Consider the following 19,932-nt stretch of genomic DNA (forward strand, 5'->3'; position numbering starts at 1 on the left):
GATAGAGATCTTGTAGGTGTTTGTCTCTGTCTGAGGGGTTGGAGCAAATGCGGTTATATCGTAGCGCTTGGCTGTAGACAATGGATCGAGTGGTATGATCTGGATGAAAGCTAGAGGCATGTAGGTAGGAATAGCGGTCAGTAGGTTTCCGATATAGGGTGGTGTTTATGTGACCATCGCTTATTAGCACCGTAGTGTCCAGGAAGTGGATCTCTTGTGTGGACTGGTCCAGGCTGAGGTTGATGGTGGGATGGAAATTGTTGAAATCATGGTGGAATTCCTCAAGAGCTTCTTTTCCATGGGTCCAGATGATGAAGATGTCATCAATGTAGCGCAAGTAGAGTAGGGGCATTAGGGAACGAGAGCTGAGGAAGCGTTGTTCTAAGTCAGCCATAAAAATGTTGGCATACTGTGGGGCCATGCGGGTACCCATCGCAGTGCCGCTGATTTGAAGGTATACATTGTCACCAAATGTGAAATAGTTATGGGTCAGGACAAAGTCACAAAGTTCTGCCACCAGGTTAGCCGTGACAGTATCGGGGATACTGTTCCTGACGGCTTGTAGTCCATTCCACACAAAGATGGACTACAAGCCGTCAGGAACAGTATCCCCGATACTGTCACGGCTAACCTGGTGGCAGAACTTTGTGACTTTGTCCTGACCCATAACTATTTCACATTTGGTGACAATGTATACCTTCAAATCAGCGGCACTGCGATGGGTACCCGCATGGCCCCACAGTATGCCAACATTTTTATGGCTGACTTAGAACAACGCTTCCTCAGCTCTCGTTCCCTAATGCCCCTACTCTACTTGCGCTACATTGATGACATCTTCATCATCTGGACCCATGGAAAAGAAGCTCTTGAGGAATTCCACCATGATTTCAACAATTTCCATCCCACCATCAACCTCAGCCTGGACCAGTCCACACAAGAGATCCACTTCCTGGACACTACGGTGCTAATAAGCGATGGTCACATAAACACCACCCTATATCGGAAACCTACTGACCGCTATTCCTACCTACATGCCTCTAGCTTTCATCCAGATCATACCACTCGATCCATTGTCTACAGCCAAGCGCTACGATATAACCGCATTTGCTCCAACCCCTCAGACAGAGACAAACACCTACAAGATCTCTATCATGCATTCCTACAACTACAGTACCCACCTGCTGAAGTGAAGAAACAGATTGACAGAGCCAGAAGAGTACCCAGAAGTCACCTACTACAGGACAGGCCCAACAAAGAAAACAACAGAACGCCACTAGCCATCACCTTCAGCCCCCAACTAAAACCCCTCCAACGCATCATCAAGGATCTACAACCTATCCTGAAGGACGAGCCATCGCTCTCTCAGATCTTGGGAGACAGACCAGTCCTTGCTTACAGACAGCCCCCCAATCTGAAGCAAATACTCACCAGCAACCACACACCACACAACAGAACCACTAACCCAGGAACCTATCCTTGCAACAAAGCCCGTTGCCAACTCTGTCCACATATCTATTCAGGGGATACCATCATAGGGCCTAATCACATCAGCCACACTATCAGAGGCTCGTTCACCTGCGCATCTACCAATGTGATATATGCCATCATGTGCCAGCAATGCCCCTCTGCCATGTACATTGGCCAAACTGGACAGTCTCTACGTAAAAGAATGAATGGACACAAATCAGACGTCAAGAATTATAACATTCAAAAACCAGTTGGAGAACACTTCAATCTCTCTGGTCACTCGATCACAGACCTAAGAGTGGCTATACTTCAACAAAAAAGCTTCAAAAACAGACTCCAACGAGAGACTGCTGAATTGGAATTAATTTGCAAACTGGATACAATTAACTTAGGCTTGAATAGAGACTGGGAATGGATGAGTCATTACACAAAGTAAAACTATTTCCCCATGGTATTTCTCCCTCCCACCCCACCCCCCACTGTTCCTCTGATATTCTTGTTAACTGCTGGAATTAGCCTACCTGCTTGTCACCATGAAAGGTTTTCCTCCTTCCCCCCCCTGCTGTTGGTGATGGCTTATCTTAAGTGATCACTCTCCTTACAGTGTGTATGATAAACCCATTGTTTCATGTTCTCTGTGTGTGTGTGTATATAAATCTCTCCTCTGTTTTTTCCACCAAATGCATCCGATGAAGTGAGCTGTAGCTCACGAAAGCTTATGCTCTAATAAATTTGTTAGTCTCTAAGGTGCCACAAGTTCTCCGTTTCTTTTTAAGATAGAAAAGGGTGAATTAGTAATTTCCATTCAATTACTATTTCATTATATGAGCCAAATATTATTCTAGGTGAGGCTGGGAGCAGTGCCTATTATAAGGTTTCCTGACATTTCCCTGAACATTTCATCTGCACTGAGCATGCTCCATCCATCACCTCACCACTCCTACATGTGACCAGGCCATCCCAACAGAGCAACTGAATGTGCCCCATCCTGTGACAGGGCAGGACTTTCCCTGCAGTTGTAGCTCTGGGCTGCTGCAAGTCAGGCTGGGGACTGTAATTGAGAGCAGGGAGTCTGTCTCTACTGTGATCTCAGTAACTGCCCTGCTGGGCCCAGAAAGAGTGGAAACGGAAGGTCCCTTATTCAAATGCAGAGGGGACAAGAGCTGGACTAAGGTGGGGGTCAGGGAATGTAGATTGGAACAGGGAGCCTGGAGAGAAGGTGACTGGAACTAGAGAATGGTGGCTGGGGCTGGGATTGGAAGCAGAGGGAAACTGGGAATGGGAGATTGTGGTGAAGGGGACTGCTAGCCAATAGAGACTGGACAGAAATTGGATGAGGGAATTGAGACTTGCTGTGGGGGGAGGGACTGGGAGTGTGCATGGGAGACTGCAACAGGGAGTCCAGAGATTTAAGGCTACCATTTGCTGGGCAAAGGGACTGGTACTGGGGTGAGAAGCCTGTGGAGTGGAGACTGGAACTGCCTAGGTGAGGAGAATGGGACTGGGCTCAAGAGCTAGGGGAGGGGAACAGACAGGATAGGGTTAGGTTAGAGGGTACAGGGCAGAAAGGATCATGCTTTGGGGTAAAGGGCAGAAAAATCAGTGGTCACCAGACAACTCTCCCATTGAGAGCCTGGAATGGATCTCATGATTCCAGAGTGTCTCCATTCCTCTGATGTTAGCACGTATCTGTGAACCCAGTGGCAAATTGTGTCCCCTCTCACTCCAATGCTGGTCCACATAGAGGATGACAACCTACTGTTGGTATCCATTACTCCTTTAACTTAAATAGTAAAAGTCTGTATGGTGGATTTAAAGGTTCCAACCCTACTGATGACCTATATGGGGGTCATTGTAATGCCAGATGATGGAATGTCAGTTGTTTTTGTGTTTTGTTGTTTTTTTCCCCCCCCAATTTGCTTGTTTAAAAACCTAGGAAATTACACACACAAGGCTATGTTAAGATTGCAAAGTCCAGCACTCAAATATTAGGAAATGCCAGAATGAAAGTGCTCTGTGCAACCTTAATTCCATTCCCTTATGGGTATGCATTATGATATAGTTTGTTACATGATCACATACTCTTTTCTCCACTGGACCCCTTCACTAGTCAGTAAATGAGAAATACAGTTGCATATCTTCCTTACTCAGTATGCAGGGTGAACATCTATTCAATCATTTGTTTTATCCTCTTTGTTTTAATGTGTGGCCATAGGCCTTATTTACTGCACATTATTAAAATCCTGATCCGAAGAGACAATTATTTATTTCCTCATGGGCTTTTTCTGTGATGGTCATTACTATAGTATCTGAGTACTTCACAAACGTTAATTTATTTTCACAACACCCTTGTGAGGTAAGGGTATGCTATGTCCATTCTATGGATAAGGAGCTAAGGCACAGAGCTATTAAGGACAAAAGTATCCACTAAGCTTGGGTGCCCAATTTGAGGCACCATGACCTGACTTTTCAGTATACTTACCAATATGAAGCACTTTGTATGTTCAAAACATAGCTCCCATTAACTTCATTAGCACCAGTGAGTGCTCAGCATTTCTGTAAATTAGACCCAGAGACTCAAGTCAAGCACCCAGAAAATGAGGAACACACCATTAATGATCACCTGTGAAGAGTTTGTTTTGAGTGACTTTCCCAGCAATAGAAACTCCATGGCACAGGCAGAATCTAGTTCTCCAGGGCAGCGTTTATTTGCCTTAACCATGAGACCATATTTTCTCTTCCTGTAGTCCTCTGCCTCATTCACTACACACCTTCCAAGTTCTGCATAAATGAGGCAGGGTCATACAGATGACAGCCTTCTCTACACAACAACAATTCATTCCCAGAACAGGTCTGTCCAGTGCACTGAATGAGGCAGAGGTCTTGTGGAAAAAATGGTATGAGTTCATGTAATTTAAGACTGTATCATAATGTATACACGCTAGGGGGCTGAATTCAAATTGAACTGGAAACATTAATTTTGTCATTTCCTAACTTGAGAGCTTGACTTTGGAACATTAAAAACTACATTAAAAGAACATATTATGTGTAATTGTATTATAAAGGGACCCTTTCCGTATTATAAATTGTAACTCTTTTGAAATCTTTTTTTATATATTTTTCAGCCTAACACAGATTTAACATAGCTTTTGCATCAACATCTTGCATTTTTAAGATGATTACAACTCTATTTAGAAACCACGTTATAGACTACCCAAGAGTAGTCTCTAACATCTTGTTGTTCTTTAAAATCCCTGTCTATGCTAGGCAAGGGAACACCTGTACTAGCAACTATTGTTGGAAAATGGTAGTCTGGTTTTAATAGAACCCTGCTTAATGATGTTTAAACAGTAGCATTGCTAATATGGTTCAAATCAAATGTGAAAGGGTTGGAACATTCATCCTATATCAGTAGCATGAAATAACCACGATTTGATGCCTGAAATTGAGTTTGGTACCAGCCATAAAGGTGTAACTATGGCAGCAGTTCTAGTGTATGAATATTTCATTATTTTATTTTAGAATGGTATCCAAGTTAGTATTTTTGTTGCAGAGACTGTGCAATTGATGCGACATGTGTACTCTGCATGGACTGCTTTCAGAATAGCATTCACAAGAACCATCGTTACAAGGTATGAAAATCTTTACTGTAAAATTGTACATGTTGCTATAGAGAAGTTTTCTTGTGTGTAATAGCAATACACACAGATTATGAGAAACTTCAATTCCTACCCCCTGAAAATTACCAATTTGTTGAAATGAGTGCTGGAACAAAAAAGAACATGTCTTTCATAGATCTAATTATTGTTTTCCCTTTTGACTGGAGCAGTTAGACAAAAAAGTGTGGTCTAGTAGGTTGCTTCACTTAGCAGGGGAAATTGGTGCTAGTCAGATATTTATTTGTTTGCAGTTTTGTTTATTTACAAGGCTGTACAAAGCCCTCTGTCTCTGAACATGGAAGAAATCAAATAGCAGAAAACTGCTTCTTTTGCTCTCAGAACCCAAGAACGCTTTTTTAGCCTGCATGTCTGACCCAGAAAACTCTTCCCTGGTTTCTTCCAGGATCAGACAGTGTGCTTTCAGCTGCTCCTTCAGGCTGTCTCCCTGAGGGCTTGTCTCCCTGTGGGTTTATACGCACTAATATGTTTGTGCACTAGTTGGTCCATGTAGACGTTGCTGGTGCGCACTGCAGTGTACAGTGTTGTACCGCACTATGTTAAAGTGCACTGTGAAACACCAGCAGAGTTTACATGGACCGATTAATGCACAACATATTGGTGCACTTTAAAAGTCACACCCCTGTAAGTGCATTTTATCCAACCGTGTATGTCTTTCCCAGTTTTTGTCTATTCTGTCTTACCTGTATAAAACAATACTCAGCAAAATCTTCTGGGTGGGTTCACATCCTCCTTTTGTTTTAGGTGAGGGTTTATCCTGACAGGTGTGAACTCACCCTTCAACAAACATAACTATCAGTCTCGATGAGGTTTTGACTCAACCCATAAAAAGGCTTCATCGAGCGCATAACACTATAATTGCATACTGAAAAACTAGTTTTCAGGAATCCTTAGTTGCAAAGTTAAGTACTGAAAAGTAAGATAATTGCACGGACAACCTTAATGTGACAACCTTATGTGTTTGTATTGTGATAACTTTGCCCAAAATCATATACAGTAGACGCCTGCAACTAGATATCCACAGGCCAGCCAACTTGGGCTCGTGGGTCCAGCTAGAGCCTGGAAGTCTACACAGCAATGAAACGGCCTCATAGCACACGCCCAAGTTGGCTCTCACAGGCCAGCTGCTGGTGTCTAGTTGCTGTGTGGACATACCTATAGTAAGTAAATGGCAGAGCTGTGCTCTCTTGTCCTGAGTCCCAGTCCAATGTTTTAAACAGAAGAGAATGTCATCTCCCTACAACTGTCTTACTCTGTCTATTTTGGGCGCAGAGCAAACAGTATGTGATCACATAATTAATGACTATATGATAACTAAGGCTATGATTTGGTCATGGCAGTCATGGATTCTGTGACTTTACCAAACCTCTGTGACTTCTTTGGCTTCAGCTGGGGCTGTAGCTGGGGCCCTGCACCCCTCTCGTGGCTTCCGAGGGCCATGTGCATCCTCCCTTCCCACCTGCGGCTGGGGCTGCACACCTGTGGTTGGAGATAGGACTGTGAGCCCCTGTCCCACACTGTGGCCAACTCGGGAGCGGGGGCTGTGCATGCCCCTGTTGTGGCTGGAGGCGCTGGAGGTGGGGCTGTGGTGGCCCCCCCAGCTACCTTGGTGAGAGGGCTCAGCCTGTCAGTCTCTGCCCCATAGGACTCCAGCTGTCATTCCTCCCATCATACCTAGCTCTGCCACCCGGTTACTTTTAGTAAAGTCACAGACAGGTCATAGGCTCTTGTGAATTTTTGTTTATTGCCTGTGACCTGTCCGTGACTGTTTCTAAAAACAGTGACAAAATCTTAACCTTAATTGCGCACGCGTGTGCGCGCGCGCACACACACACATGCTGAACTAAGGTTGCACAGGTAATAGTAATAATCCTTGCAATTGGTAGATTATTCCAAAGAATTTAACAGACAGCTAGGTTGCCTATTAGATATAGGGGCCAGATTTAAATCTTCGAAATGCAGTGCACATGTTGCACATCTCAATTACATCACTATAGTTAGGGATGTGCAGGAGCAGGTTTTTTTGGTTTTATTGTAGAGGGGTCAATTTCCATCTCCACATCAGAGATTTGAATCTGCCTTTGATTTAGTAGAGTACATTAAACATGCAAAATAATAAGTGGGCAGAGAAACTTTTTCCTCTCCTCTTCTTTAGCTCTTAGTTGAAAGAATAGAAAATACTGGAGCTCTCTAACCTCCCTCTCATTTTGATACAATGTATAACTTTTTGGGGTGTTTATGGCTTTTTGGGAATGTGCAAAAGCTATCTCAAACTTTCATTTTAATTGGTTTTGCTGTGCTAATCAAGCAACTTTTTAGCAAATCTGAAGAGGATAATGTAATTCATAGGACTGAGACACTTGTTATAACTTACAATTCTTAAAATCCATAAGAGATTACTTGTTCCCTTTGTAAATAACAATCAGAGTAACAATACTGAAATTTCAGTTGAAAAGCTCATGTTTATGGAGCTTGGTAAAGTACTATAAATAGTACTTAAAAAATGACATGTTTGCAAGCTGACCTTGATAAAGAGGTTTCCAAACCCATATTTGGTAACAAAATAAACATGTATGCACAGGGACCAGTGCAGTCTTTTCACCAGTCAGATAACTGCTGCAATCTACATACTGTTTTGTCTATTTCTGCATTTGGATTTATTTAGTTTTTTAAACTGCTTTGGGCTTGAGGCAGGGGGTATGGGTAGAGATATTAATAAATGTTAAGTTTCAAATGCAGGAGATTGCTTTAGACCTGGATCTTCTCTTCCTGACAGCTTTTTGATGGTCTCTGAGCCAAATCCATGTGACCAGTGAGAAATTCCAACTGCTGCTCCCTTATTTGGGGAAAGATTATTTTAAATAATTCCTCAGGCTGCTCTCTTCCTGAACTGTCCTCTGCTGTCCCCTTTTCTGCCTGACTTCACTGGTGGTGGTTCCCTTTCAAGAGCCATTGCAACAGATGCTTGGTTTTGTGAACTGAGTGGAAGCATACTGGGATCATGAGCCTTTAAAGCTGATGTACCTCTGCAGCAAAGTAACACTAAAGAGCATATATTCAACTTAATTGTAATCTTTCACAGTTTAAAAATGTACTAGGTTTTTATTGAGATTCATTACTTTGGCTGTTTAACTTGCAGCCACCTCAGAGGCTCTTTCTACCTGCATCAAATGGCCATGACTGCCCTTTAAAGAGGAAGTGCTAGCTATGCGTGCACACATGTATTTAGTGAGTGCACCTTCACTGATGATCAAGTCAGGCATGCTAATATAAGTGTCTTATTCTGACAGTAGGGTAGTCAGACGAGAGAAACGAGCTTTCAAACTACACAGAGCTCTTCTTCAGTAGGGTAGCCTGGCAGTTTGGGAATAAGTTCAAAGAGCCTCCAAAATATTAGGGTATGTCTTCACAACCCTCTGGACTGGCAGGCAGCAATCGATCCAGCGGGGATCAATTTATCGCATCTAGACTAGACGCGATAAATTGACCCCCAAGCGCTCACCTGTCAACTCCTGTACTCCAGCGCTGTGAGAGGAGCAGGCAGAGTAGATGGGGGAGCGGCAGCAGTCGACTCCTCGCGGTGAAGACACCACGGTAAGTCGATCTAAGTACATTGATTTCAGCTACGTTATTCACATAGCTGAAGTTGAGTAACTTAGATGGATTCTCCCCCTGACCCCCCCCCAGAGTAGACCAGGGCCTAAGGAGTGGTAATGAGGAAGAAGGTGTGCTGAGAACAGCCAGATCAAGTACATTATTCTGCACTTCTGTGAAACCCTTCATCTGGTGATCTTAAAGTACATTACAAGTATTCTTTAAGCCTTACGCTATCCCTGTGAACTATATAAATAAAATATATGTAGCTTCCATATATTTTAGCGCTCTGTGTGTGTGTGTGTGTGTGTGTGTGTGTGTGTGTGTGTGTATATATATATATATATATATATATATATATATATATATATATATATATATATATATATATATTGTGTGTGTGTGTGTGTGTGTGTGTGTACAGATGGATGAACTGACTCCCATAAAGGATACATTAAAAGGATAAATAGAAGCCAGGAGTTCAGTTTCCAGTCTTCTCTTCCTAGCCTCTTGGTAATTTAAGATGGCTTCTTTAAGGCCAAGTAACAGTAGTTGGAACATGAAGATGGCAGGTGAGCGGTTGTGATGTTTCCCCAGTTTGTAAATACATTCTAAACCTTTAAATTATGCTTTTTTTTTTTTAAGGGACATTTTTAATTGCAAATAACATTTTAAAAAGTATTTTGTGTGATAAGGCCACTTACTACTACTTCTAATAACTATTTTATAAGTACTCTTGTAACTGGAATATCAGGGCAAATTATGTACAATTACTGGTCTTTCCTGCACTTCATCTTAACTTTATGCTGGACCACTAGCCAGTTCAGACTTCTCAGAAAGCATTGTGCAGAATCAATGCCCCACATTGCGTTTAAACCCTGAACTTGGTCTTAATATCTCACAACACTGGTTAGAGAAAATGCTACACAGCTACTTAGTATACAAATTGTATATATGTTTGCTAGAATAAGGATTTTAAACAGTACTTTGAAATACTTCTAAATAACTTGTAAACAAACTATTAGACAGCTTTGCTATCTGTAATGTTGTCTATAAAGACTTTCTACATCAGTCTGTTTTTGCTACTTATCCAAAAGGTACCCCTGGAACAAATATGAGTAATAACCTGCAGCACAACTGTAAAGGCTGCAGGGCATTGGCATTCCTTTTTTTGATGTGTGTGCATGTGTACACACTCTGTCTTTCATTCAGAATCTTTTCCAGAGATGAACTTGTGATTAACTGTGGAACCTAAGGTATAATGCTTGTCAATGAGTTCTCAGACACTAAAATGAAAACATAGTCAGTCCACAGTAAAAACAGTTATGCCTTTCCAGCATATAAAAGAAAACTCTAGTGTATGATATCCTTTCAGCAGCAGTTCAGTCTTATACTGATTGATGATTCTCTTGCCTCCCTTTCCCTATCTGATAGGAATTCTTGTTTGTAGCCGAAACATTTCCTGTTTTGAAACACAACACACAAATTAATTCATCCCTTGGCTTTCTGTAGCATACACACTCTGTAGGGTACTATCCTAAGCCACACTTAGTCAAATAAGGAATCTACTAACCCTCATCTGTTGAGTTGTACTCTTTTCTCTCACATTGATCTAGAATCTCAATTTGAAACAATTTAGCAGATAACTAAATGTGATTTCTATAAGCTTTGATAATAAAAGCTCCTCTCACAGCTCTCCCTATAGGCCTACACATTGTTTTTATTAAAGGTTTCCATGGTGGCTTAAGGCTGGCATAAACACTTACCTGTAGCTAAAATGTTACAGGCTTTCAGATCTGCCCTGATCCGTTCCTGGCCTATCTCCCATCCTTGAGTCAAGTTTAATGGGAACTCTCATTAGCTGCTCTAGATATAATATTTCCCTTATCTGCCCACAAGCCCTCAATGGCTCTACCCAGAGTCAAAGCCATGTTAAAATATGTAGAACTGCCCTTAATGGTCACTTATATACTGGCTTCAAGCAGCTACTGGGATCTTTCAGAAAATACTGTAGTGTCCCACTTTCCATTCCACCCCTCTGGTCACCTGGGGTACAATACATAGCCCTGCTGAAGGCAGTGCTGCTCCATGCAAATGCAGGGTTCTGCCTATGTGGAACAATTTGCAAGCTTAAGAAACAGCTGTGTTCCCTACTCTCCTCTCTGCACATGTGTAGACACATAGATAATTCCAGAAAATCTCACCCTTCCACCCCACTGAAGTTCTCCCTTTCTTAATTAAAAAAAAATGCTGTAATATGAAAGCATATGGGTTACACAATGACACTTCCTACAGGATAGCTATTTATCACTGTGTTGGAGGCACATAAAATTTGGATGTATTGGCTTGACAAATGTACACTTTTCTTGTATTCTTGATTTTTATTTATTTTTTTTTACATGCATATTTGTATGTCGCCTTAATTTTTCAGATGCATACTTCCACTGGAGGGGGGTTTTGTGACTGTGGGGATACAGAGGCATGGAAGACTGGACCACTTTGTACTAACCATGAGCCTGGAGCAGCAAGCACTACAAAAGCGGTAAAAATAATACATAAAGAAAATCAGAGATGAATATTGTCTGTAAATCTTCAAGCTTTGTAACATGCTCCCTGCCTGTCTAGAAAAGTTACCATTTGCTCTGCAAAAAAACAAATCTTTCTGGGGTTGTTCAGGCCTGTCTGCCTAGAATTAGGTTACATGTGTATAGGATGCATCTTTCTAGAATGCCTTTAAACTTCAGTATCCTGCTTGATAGGAAAGAAGCAAGGGGTAGGGGAGAGAGGAATGATGGCAGTATGTTTGTCTGCTTCTGTGATGAAAAAATGTGCTCAGATCAGGCTGCTGGCTTTTAAAAGGGTAGACTAAAATTTGAGTTTGCTGAATGATCTTTTCTAAATGTTAAAGGACAAGTTTCAATACACTACATTTAAAAAAAAAAACACTTTAGACAATTTTTTTCATCTTGTCTGTTGCTAGCATTTACAACATAATATAAGGCATGCACATGTAAAATGCAATATCCTTAGATTGGAGTGAGGGGGGAACCAACCCAAACCCCTCAAAAACCAGAACTTGCAATCAAAAGGTGCTACACAAACTTTCAGACATCTAAGTTAGGGAAACGGAGCCCAGAAAAGCAGATGCTTCAAACCAAACAATGGCTAAAGTGTGGTTGTTCTGCTCCTCCAGGCTCTTTCATGGTGTTGACTGCTCATTGTTGCCTTCCAGCTCCAAATGCCGTGCAGCGCTCCCTGGTCCCTAATATCCCCTGTCCCAGGCTCCCAAGGGTAGCTTGCTTCCTACCTTCAAATGCATGTTGTAAATAGTAACAAAGTTAGATTTGGGTATACATGTCTGTAACTTAAGGGTAAAAATCCTTTTCAGGAACATCATAGGGATTAAAAATACCTGACTACTAGCAACCCAAGAAAATCAGTTAAAATCCAAACACACTTTTTCCATATTTTCAAATATTTGCATTTCTTAAGTTTTAACCTAAACTTTGCTTTTTGTGACTTCCTAATAGTTCTTCTGAGTGTGGTTTTTTTTTTAATTTTTTTTAATTTTTGCACTTTAAGTTAATGTTAGACACTCTGTACCTTAAATTCGTCTTCATGCAGTTTTTGTAACTGAATGATATAATATTTACTTATTTTTTTCATCATCAAGCTTTCCAGCGGTCTCTGATACTTACCGTACAAATTGTGGCAGAGGTGAAATGTAGCCACTTCTGAGGTGAAATGTAGCAGTTGTTTCATAAACATTGTAAAGTTAGTACAGGAAGTTTAAGAATATTTTGTACAATTGATTACAGGATTGGACCCACAGGTGTTTTTCAGGCTAATGCAGTTAATTCTTAATTATCCACAAGCTTTATAGTAACAGTTCTCACCATTTCCCCAAAAGAAAAGAGAGGAGGTGCCATTGCAGGGGAGGGGGAGAGAACAGGACGAACACATCCTCCGCTTCATTCCCTGTAAGTTTGTAATGGGGAGAGAGGGGAAAAGATGTTGTCCATTCTGGGTTTGGGTGTTGGGTCCCTTTTAGGAGCCCAGAGAAACCGTTAATTTACCAGGAGCTTTTTGATATCTATTAAAGAGCGAGATATGGAGAGAGATGCTCTATCTGTATACTTTCCTCACCTGAATGCGGGAGGGTAGAGGAAGACAAGGGGAAGTCTTCTCATCACAGGGTTGATGGCCTTGTGTTTGGAATATCCTTGTCTACAGAAGCCTGTTTTTATCCTTTACCAAAGGTCTGTGCTTGGTACAATTTGCCCCTCCAGATGCCATACTCTAACTGAAATTTAGCTCAACACAACAGTGCTTCTATGAAGTCCAGTTCACAAACCTTCTGCCTGACACTTATCCTTTCTCCTCCAAATTTAAGAACATTAGTAGCAGAGTTGGAGTAGGAAAAAAATTAAGCCCAGATATTTAAGACCTCTAATTCCCAGGATCTGTAAGAACCTCACTTCAAATCGTCACATGGTTGCAGAGGAAGATATTTATAAAATCATCTGTAGACATTTTACATGGCAGCCTTGACTTGGAATTCCTCTTCTAAAGCTCATCAGGACAGGAAAAGTCTCTAGCAACTGTGGAAGCCATTGGTCATTTCACTTCATTACTTGTTTCATTTCTGTTCCAGATTTCCCACCACATGAACGCTGTGTAATTTTGATTTTTTTTTTATGCCACCTAGAAACTTATGGGCTAAGTGAAACTGCATGCTGTTTTAGGAAGTTTCCAAAGTCATGGTTCTTGACAATATCTAACTATATCACCAATATGTTATACCCACTTCTATCAAACCATATACTATTCCATGTGAGTGGACTCTGGATTTGAGATCTTCGTTTTGGTAATTCTCTTTTCTCCCCATTTTCTTTCCCTTTCTCCACATACAACATATACATTCTGAGATTTGCAAGCAGTTTAGTGCAACCATAAAATTAATGGAAAAATGCATCCAGATATGCTAGACTGCCTTGAAAATATCAGCCTCTGTGTCTAGGTCACAAATCTCTGAAGTTTCTCCATTTACATCTCTAAATGTGAATACTAATATAAGAAGCCATTCCATGTATTCAAAAAATGTAGTATTCCCTCATTATTTAGGTCCCGCATATTCAATCCCTTCTTTTCACAGGGAAGGGTGACAGTGAAATAGATCTGTGGCTGATGGCTGTATCTGTATGTTTGATTACCTAGTGATTCATGAAAGGAAGACTTAGACATTTTGGGAGAGTATGCAAACAGACTGAAAGGATGAGACATCAGGGATTGCAGTTGAGGCCTGGATTTGTCATCTATGAACATCTCCATATGAGTCAGAAGCAATGTTGCCATCCTTTTACTTTTGTAACCTAAGTTTCCTAACCCATTTAATGAAGCTTTTCACAGCCTCTGCTTAGATCAGAGAAGTTTACATGTTTTTCTGTATCTTATTTTCTTAACTAGTATCTTTAAAAATGCACCTATATCGTGTTTGATTTGGTGGATAAAACTGCTGTTGGATTATTTCTGAGAAAATTTGCAGGTAGTGATAGCAAGGAATTGAAAAGTGGTGTGTTTCACTTTCCCCAGTGTCACAAAGAGGCTTCAGTGGGGCTGTGCTCTTGTACAAAAGATATCTTTCTGGTTGTGCAGTTCTCATTCATTCTCCTCAGCTTTATTAGTCTTGCTCCCTTTAGTGTAAAGTGAATATACCAGAGTGTATTGCAGGGCAATATATTTACCATCATGCCTGAGGTCAATATACCTTTCTAACAACACACGCACAACTGTAATATGATTTCAGCTTTGCGTTGCATATAATCAAGCTCAGTACTTTTGTTTCTTTAAATTATATTTATATGGCAAGGATTTTTTTTTCTGGAAAGGATATAATAATCAGCTGTTATATTGCCAAGTCCTTTTTCCCCCCGTTTTTGTATATCTATATTCCATATTGATATCTTGTCCTATCTTCTTACAGAATTCTGAATGCCCATTAAATGAAGAACTAATGGCACAAGCAAAGAAGATGTTTCCATCGGTATTAAAATACATTGTAGATATGACTATCTGGGAAGAAGAGAAGGAGTTGCCTCCTGTGCTCATGACCAGGTGGGAGATATTGCCAGTGATTTCTAAGTATTAGAACTGCCATTCAGGTTTATTGCTACCCTATATAAACTTCCTAACACCCAGATCTCTAAAAAGAACTATAACATTCCTGGACTATACTCTCTATAAAGGTACAACACTTCAGGGAACGTTTTGATATATTAGTGTCCAATTAACCACAATAGAAATTGTTCAAATATCCTCCTCCTCCAAGATGGAAAGAGATCATTCATTTGATTGGTGACGAGAGCAGAATGGGATCCTTAAGTGCCAGGGGGAGAGGAGAAACGGCTACAGGATTAACAGAGTACGTAAATACCTTGTTGTACTTGGGCTGGTTTAGTGTCCTAAGTAGACAGCTTGGGTGAGGTAGGATGGGGGTGGGGAGGGGCTTTTTTGCTTGGTTTTCATTACACGGTACTAAAACCACTTGAGTCTTATCCATATATTAATACTAGCGCTTACACTGGTGTCACAGCACAGTGTAGCTGCACCGTTTCAGGAAACACTTACAAAACTCCTATGCCTATAGGAGAATGACAGTTTACCGTGCCCTTTAAATCTGTTGACAGTTCTCAAAACTTCACTGGACTGACCTCCAGTTTGAGCTAGGTATGACAGTGAAGACCCAATTCCTAAATTCCTGAGTGGCATTAGCATAAAAATATTGACCTTCTATTCATCAACTGCAAGGAAAATTAACATGTAAAAACTTTCATTTGGGATGGAAGTGTAGTTCACAGATCTGTCTCAAATTTCCAAAACGTGTTACTACTTTATATCACCAAGAAGATCATGATGCCCCTCTTGCAATAAATGGTTAGTGCATAGTTACCATGCTCTGTTCTTGTCTCAGTGAGAGGTGGAACTGCTTGCCTTTTTTCAGAACCTGAAGTTGATGAACTCAGTTTTCCCCTAGTATTTATTTGGGTATATTTGTCACTTTCCCCCAGGAGTTTGCAAGTGATTTTGTTGCCAATATCTGGATAGATTTTTAATTTTCTCTTTGCTCATCTAATGAAATACTGGCCTCTCCCCAGTAGAGAGAAGACAGACCACTACTACTGTGTCCTTTTCAATGATGAACATCATTCTTATGACCATGTCATCTACACTCTACAGAGAGCGCTTGGTTGTGAGCTTGGGGAAGCTCAGTTGCACACGACTGCCATAGATAAAGAGGTCAGTGCACTGTGTGTGAAACAGAAATTCTCTTTTTAAGGATTATATGCTGCTTCTGTATATTCTCTCTCATTCTCTGATGTTTGTAACTGTAGCTGTGGTGTTGGAGCTTGGAAAGAGACAATGACAGATAATGCAACCTAATTGTTAATTGGTAGTTGCACGGAATATGAATACTGTTAAAGAAGGTGATCTGGTTTTCATATTATGAATATTTGTTGTTCGACACAAACCAGGGTCCAGAGGAGGGGAGAAGCCACTGATTTCTTAGCTGAGGTTGATCCACTTTCATCTATTGTCTAACACAGCCAACTTTCTCTAACTTTGTTATAAAGACAGGTTTCAGAGTAGCAGCCGTGTTAGTCTGTATTTGCAAAAAGAAAAGGAGTACTTGTGGCACCTTAGAGACTAACAAATTTATTAGAGCATAAGCTTTCGTGAGCTACAGCTCACTTCATCGGATGCATCCGATGAAGTGAGCTGTAGCTCACGAAAGCTTATGCTCTAATAAATTTGTTAGTCTCTAAGGTGCCACAAGTACTCCTTTTCTTTTTGTTATAAAGGTTGCTTTTTTATCTGATTTGCACTTGGATGAGAAAATGACACATTTCAGACATACCATTAAAATAAAAATATATTGGTTTGCATATTCAATAGTAGGTTACATTGTGCAAACACTTTTTTAAAATTTTTCTGGTTTAGTTTCTGTCCTAATAATATTTAAAGTTGTGATGCAAGTTATTAAAACCAGGGAAATTCCATGGTGAAGCTGATGTTGACAATTCCACTTTTTGTTTCTCAGAAAAACATTAAACATTCCTAATTATCTGTTCAAAAATTACTCGGGGGCATTCTGTATGCATCACAAAATTATGAAGTGTGCACATGTACGTATGCAAAGATTTTATACATATATATACACATCCTTTATTAAAATTGGAAGAATTTTTAAAAACTTGCTTTTGACCGTTAGTGCTGTTTACTTTCAATATTTGTCTTAGTTTGGACTATGAAAAAATTAGTTTATTTTTGTCTAGTCTCACTTTCAGCTTCTCATGTGCTAGGACAATGCTACATTGCTTGGGCTACATACACTACAGAAGACTGTTTTCCAAAAATAGTTCCATAGTAACTTTAAAAAAGGTAATATTTGTTTTGGGGTTTTTTTAGGGTGTGTATATAAATGGTTATTTCTTAAAAACCCTAAATTTTAGGTCTAACTTGACTTGAGTATGCTTTTACAGTGCAGTTGAAATTGTGGTGGTTACTACACAAAATGTACTGGGAGTACTACTTTGCTTTAAGGGCAGTATGTTTACAGGAAGTTATGGCTTTCTCTTCTCAAATTCTGCAATGTTGAAGGGCCATGTTAAAGGCCACACTTGTATCTTCTTTTCTTTGGAATTTGGGACCAGACAGTTCTTGTCAATGTTGTTCCAGACTCCATTAAGCGTGCTGTTGCATGTTGCTCTGAACATTCCCACTATCTGATCCTCAGAACTAGGAAATCACTTGATAGGCAAAGGTTGAAAGACGAGAGTTCAGGACGAATGCGCTTTCTGCTAGGATGAAAACTGACACTGCTTCTGGATGGGAGTATTTTGCAGAAGTCCAGTTCTTCCATTTTGTTGCACCAGGTTGTTCCTCTTACATGATAATGCGTTTGTTTTTAACTTGCTGTTTTAATTTAATTCAAATTGGTAGGGTTATCCAGAGACTGTTTGTTTGTACCAAGCGGATTACTTTCTCAAAATTCCTAGAGCACTATATTAAATGGACTCTAGGCGCCACACAGAAGATGGGCCAAATTTATGCAATTTTAATATTATTTACTGAGACATTATAAGATAATAAAGCAGTGACAAAGATCACACTTGAATCATGTATTCTTGTATTAAACCCTAACAAAGGCCTCATTTTTAAGTCAAGTTACCATCAGTTGAATCCTGAGATGTTTTAATTGGTTTTATTACCTTTTTTCCTACCTCATGAGGTAACTGACCTTTCTTACTATATGAATGTTTTGTTACCTTCAAGAGGAATATATGGTTGTAAGGGCAGAAATAAACAAATGCCTCTTAGTGTCCCCACACATGCCAAACTGTTCCTTCTCCTGCTCTCTTCATTTAAATTTCTGTTTAACACTTTTTGAGTAAACCTGCATTAAACTAAAACACTAAAATCAGAAATGAGATGTGACACACCAAAAGGTCTCAAAATATAATTAATATCAAAATAGAGGTTTCAAGTCATCTCCTAGTAAGTGACACAGAAATCTATATAAACTATGCTACAATTCAATTTCTCTGTGTCAATGCAGGCAATGACTCCTTGCTAAAAGGATCAAGATTCCACTTAAAGAAGTATAGCTGGCAAAGTAGACACACGCAGATTTATGGTCTCAAATACACATCTTAAATTGCTTTGGGAAATTTTATTACCTTTGAGCAAACTAAACATAATGGTTCCAACACAACCATTAATGCACCTCTTAGCAATGTACAAAGGAATACATTAAGTAATCACCTCACAAAATACCCCAATTCAGAAGATTAAGAAAAGTAAACAATCTGTGTTCTATTGTTCTCTAAACAAGCCATTTGGAGAACAATAGAATTTTAAGGCCAAATTTAATGACCTCTCTATTAAAGCTGGAGGTGTTCAAACAAAGACTTTTGTAATAAACTAGGTATTTCTGGAAATATATACTGTAGTTGGATTAATTCATATACATAAGATATTTTTAACAACAGATTTTGGTGGATACAATCATAGTGTATGCTTATTATTAAATCTAGAAATGTATAAAGATTAAGTGTAGCAATTGTAAAATTGTATTAGAAGATATTATTAAAACTAGGACTCTTGTTGTGTTGCAATTGTTTTGAAGTACCTAAGCATGCTTTAAATATCTAGAATATTGTAACCATTTGGAATTCAAATACTGATTTTTAAAAAGAAGTCTGGAAGTTGTTTACAATAAAAATCAAATTAGGGGAAATTCTTCCTACTCTTAAGAAGAAATGCACTTAATTTTTAATTTGAAGAGAGTTTAAGAAGAAAAGAATAAAGCTTCTAGAAGATAATTATCAAGTTACAACAAAATATGAGAGAAATTTTATTCTGTTAAATGTTTCAGGGATAGAGGTCTACTTAAGCCTAATTAGTAAACCAGACCTGAACCCATCCAACCTGATGTGAGAAGTTCCAGTTGTTTTCCAACCCAACCCATCCTGAATCCAGCACCTGTAGTCGGATTCCATTGGGTTCTGGTCTTGTTGCAGGGCTCTATTCCAGAAGTCCCAACAGAAATTGAGCCAAAAGACAGTTCAGTTAGTGTATGCTCTTATTAAACAATGCTAAAGATAAAATTAGGGAATTTGAAGGAGAGGCTGGAAACCCTTGGAAAGGTGGACTTTTCTGAAGCTTGGATGCCATCTGCTGGATGGGAGGAAACATGTGATGTCACTTGGATCTGTCAGGTCTTACTACTTGCAACCAGATCTGCATACATCCCAAAACCTTGAACTGCCCAATGGAAAGATGTTTGAAGCAATAAATCGCTCCCTTTTTGGAATTGGGCTAGTCCCCCAAATAACAGAATGAAGAGAACTCATAAAAGTGTTGCAGAATCTCAGATCCAGCTCTCCTCACCTGGGAGATAGTGTTCATTGCAAGTTCTGAGGTTTTGAATGCTGAGTGTCCAGATTCTGAACCAAGAAGATCCCTCCTATTCATGTAAGCAGTGGTCAATGACTTTGTTCTCTAAAGAGAGAGTTTTAGTTAAAAGAAGGTCCTTTTTCCTGAGAAGAACCTGGGTTTTGGAACTTTAAAGTTCCAAAGTCCCAAATATAAGGAGCCTTAGGGAAGAAAGCTGTCCTGAAGATGAAAGCTATCA

General features: G+C 39.9%; 1 protein-coding gene across 6 annotated transcripts in view; it reads left to right on the forward strand.

Moving 5' to 3' along the window:
- Window positions 1-19,932, forward strand: part of UBR1 (ubiquitin protein ligase E3 component n-recognin 1) — a 158,709-nt gene that overhangs the window by 8,360 nt on the left and 130,417 nt on the right. For 5 of the 6 annotated variants that reach the window (XR_006282337.1, XR_006282338.1, XM_038407956.2 and 2 more), the window contains exons 3-6: window positions 5,021-5,099; window positions 11,170-11,280; window positions 14,722-14,852; window positions 15,893-16,034. Coding sequence is in view for 4 of the 6 variants with exons in the window: in XM_038407956.2 (XP_038263884.1) it covers window positions 5,021-5,099; window positions 11,170-11,280; window positions 14,722-14,852; window positions 15,893-16,034 (463 nt within the window). In the remaining 2 variants the exon portion in view is untranslated. The remainder of the gene's footprint in view (window positions 1-5,020; window positions 5,100-11,169; window positions 11,281-14,721; window positions 14,853-15,892; window positions 16,035-19,932) is intronic. The other variant, XM_038407957.2, reaches the window with a different exon arrangement.

This window comes from Dermochelys coriacea, chromosome 6 (assembly GCF_009764565.3).
Source record: "Dermochelys coriacea isolate rDerCor1 chromosome 6, rDerCor1.pri.v4, whole genome shotgun sequence".
NCBI classification, from domain to species: Eukaryota; Metazoa; Chordata; order Testudines; family Dermochelyidae; genus Dermochelys; species Dermochelys coriacea.